The following is a 2199-nucleotide window of genomic DNA, read 5'->3' as shown; positions in this document are numbered from 1 at the left end:
GAATGGTGAAACTTTTAGAACTGTCCGACTTAATGTAATAGAAAGTCGTGTGATGTTCACACCAGATTTTTTTTTTTAAATTTCTGTTTTAACTCCATGGTGTCGATTGAAATTTTACCTCCTGGAGAAAAAAAAACATGCTTCACTTTTTGAAAATTTCTCATAGTATCTACTATGAGTTTACCTCCTTGACAGAAAACAGCTGATTTTCAAATACGAAAGGGCACGGCGCAAAATTTAGAAAAAAACTAAAAAAAAAAGAAAACTTTGAACTTTAAATTTAAAAAATTATCATTTGAATTTTATTCTAATTTCTTTTTTCAAATATTTCTTTATTCCTTATTTATTCGACATTTTCTCTATATTCGATTCATTTTCTTCCCATGGTTCCAGTTGACGCCTTGTGATTTGGTAAGTAAAACCTACAAAAAATGTCCTTATTTCACCATGTTGTACCTATTTATAGCTTAGAGCCAGGATTTATTCGACATTTTCTCTATATTCGATTCATTTTCTTCCCATGGTTCCAGTTGACGCCTTGTGATTTGGTAAGTAAAACCTACAAATGTCCTTATTTCACCATGTTGTACCTATTTATAGCTTACAGCCAGGTATCTACTTACCTAATCATTAATTTGTATGGTTCAGGAGATGGCCATCTACCTGAAGGCACCTAATCAACCAGCCCTACAGGCTTTTGTAAAGTGTTTGCTGAACCCTGAGTGTTCTTGGTAACTATGCTTGAACAGGCTCCGAGCATGCTTACAAGATTACAAACACATTAACATAAACTTGGCAGACACAGGTCTGAAGTTTTGGTAGGTACTAGCTTAGAAGACACAACAGTGAAAAATTGCTACAAAAAGGAGCTGTCACAAATGAGCAGTGACCAGTGTTATCATACGGTTAGGTTGAACACAAAAGGAGCTTTCTTTGTCATTGGAACGGCAATTAAAAATTGAATTTTCGACCTTTTAAAGTTACTTTTTTGGAGTTTTGACCTCAGATTCGAATTTTTCACTACTTTTTACGTAGGAATTGACCATTTATTTATAATTTTTACCCGTTTGCAACTCCTCCATTAAACAATTCATTGGGAACTGGTGCATTCAACATGTTAGTGCCTCTGGCACTTTTATCACTTTTCATATGAATATGTAATATATTGGCGTGTCTGCAAATAAATGTACATAATTTATGATATAAGTTAGTAAGTTATATCATCCGATTTTGTCTTTGCAGCGAGATGTGAAATCGGTGGCTCAGTTAGCCAACGCTCTGTGCGAGGAGAAGCTGAGTGAGTCCACCCTGGTGAAGATATTCTGGCCTCGTGACAAATGTCTGCTACTGAGGGATGATGTTGTGTTTGTTGATTCACCCGGTATTGATGTGACGCCCAACCTGGATGAATGGATTGATAAGCACTGTCTGGATGCGGATGTGTTTGTTCTGGTGGCCAACGCTGAGTCAACGCTTATGGTGACGGTAAGTGGAATAAGAGTGGTAAAGCAGAGCCTTTTCACATTTTTTAAAAAGAGGTTTGATAGAGGAAATTGTAACTGCTTCTCTCTTCGCTTTTGGGTCAATGAGACCTTAGTAATTATAGTTCCCTCATCTTTATTGCTACTTTTTTAATGTTTTCCTGCATTTACTTTAACTCGAACTTTACATAATTTCATAGATTCAAAAGTTTTCCGCGTCTAAAGAGACTGATCCAGTTTAATTAATAAAACTGTGTTGACTCATACCGTTTCTACTTATTTCAGGAGAAGAACTTCTTTCACAAGGTGTCGCAGAAGTTATCCAAGCCCAACATATTCATCCTGAACAACCGATGGGATGCCTCGGCATCGGAGATGGAGTTCCTGGATCAGGTTTGTGGACTTCTAAGCAAGTAGATTTAGTGGATTTTCATCCTGAATACATCATTATACAATGTTAGGTAGATATGTTAGTGACTTAATCATGGTATGTATTCATAATGTTTCTATCGACTGTGCCAAACTCCAAATCAGACTTTGTAGTGAAGTAGTTAGCGCGGTGGAGGGGGTTCAAGTCCAACTTAGATCATAAATTTTTGAGTCGTTTATTAATCGAGGAACTTTTTTTGTGTGACAAGCATTCTTGCTTCATACCAGTAAGTAAAGTTCCTTAAAATCAAAATCCCCCCCCCCAAAAAAAACTCAGTTTCTGTAGTTA

The 2199-nt window shown here is 36.4% G+C and overlaps 1 protein-coding gene across 1 annotated transcript; it reads left to right on the top strand.

Moving 5' to 3' along the window:
* Positions 1-393: 393 nt before the first annotated feature.
* LOC103522157 (transmembrane GTPase Marf-like) lies at positions 394-1898 on the top strand (the record flags this gene model as incomplete). The annotated part of the gene is made up of 4 exons (XM_008487258.2): positions 394-411; positions 531-548; positions 1243-1485; positions 1767-1898. Coding segments are annotated over 4 exons (411 nt in total), but the record flags the coding sequence as incomplete, so codon positions are not given.
* Positions 1899-2199: the final 301 nt, after the last annotated feature.

Source organism: Diaphorina citri, unplaced genomic scaffold (genome assembly GCF_000475195.1).
Source record: "Diaphorina citri unplaced genomic scaffold, Diaci psyllid genome assembly version 1.1 scaffold7110, whole genome shotgun sequence".
Taxonomy (NCBI): Eukaryota; Metazoa; Arthropoda; class Insecta; order Hemiptera; family Psyllidae; genus Diaphorina; species Diaphorina citri.
The sequence above is the reverse complement of the archived record's forward strand: the minus strand, read 5'-3'. Positions and strand labels throughout refer to the sequence as shown.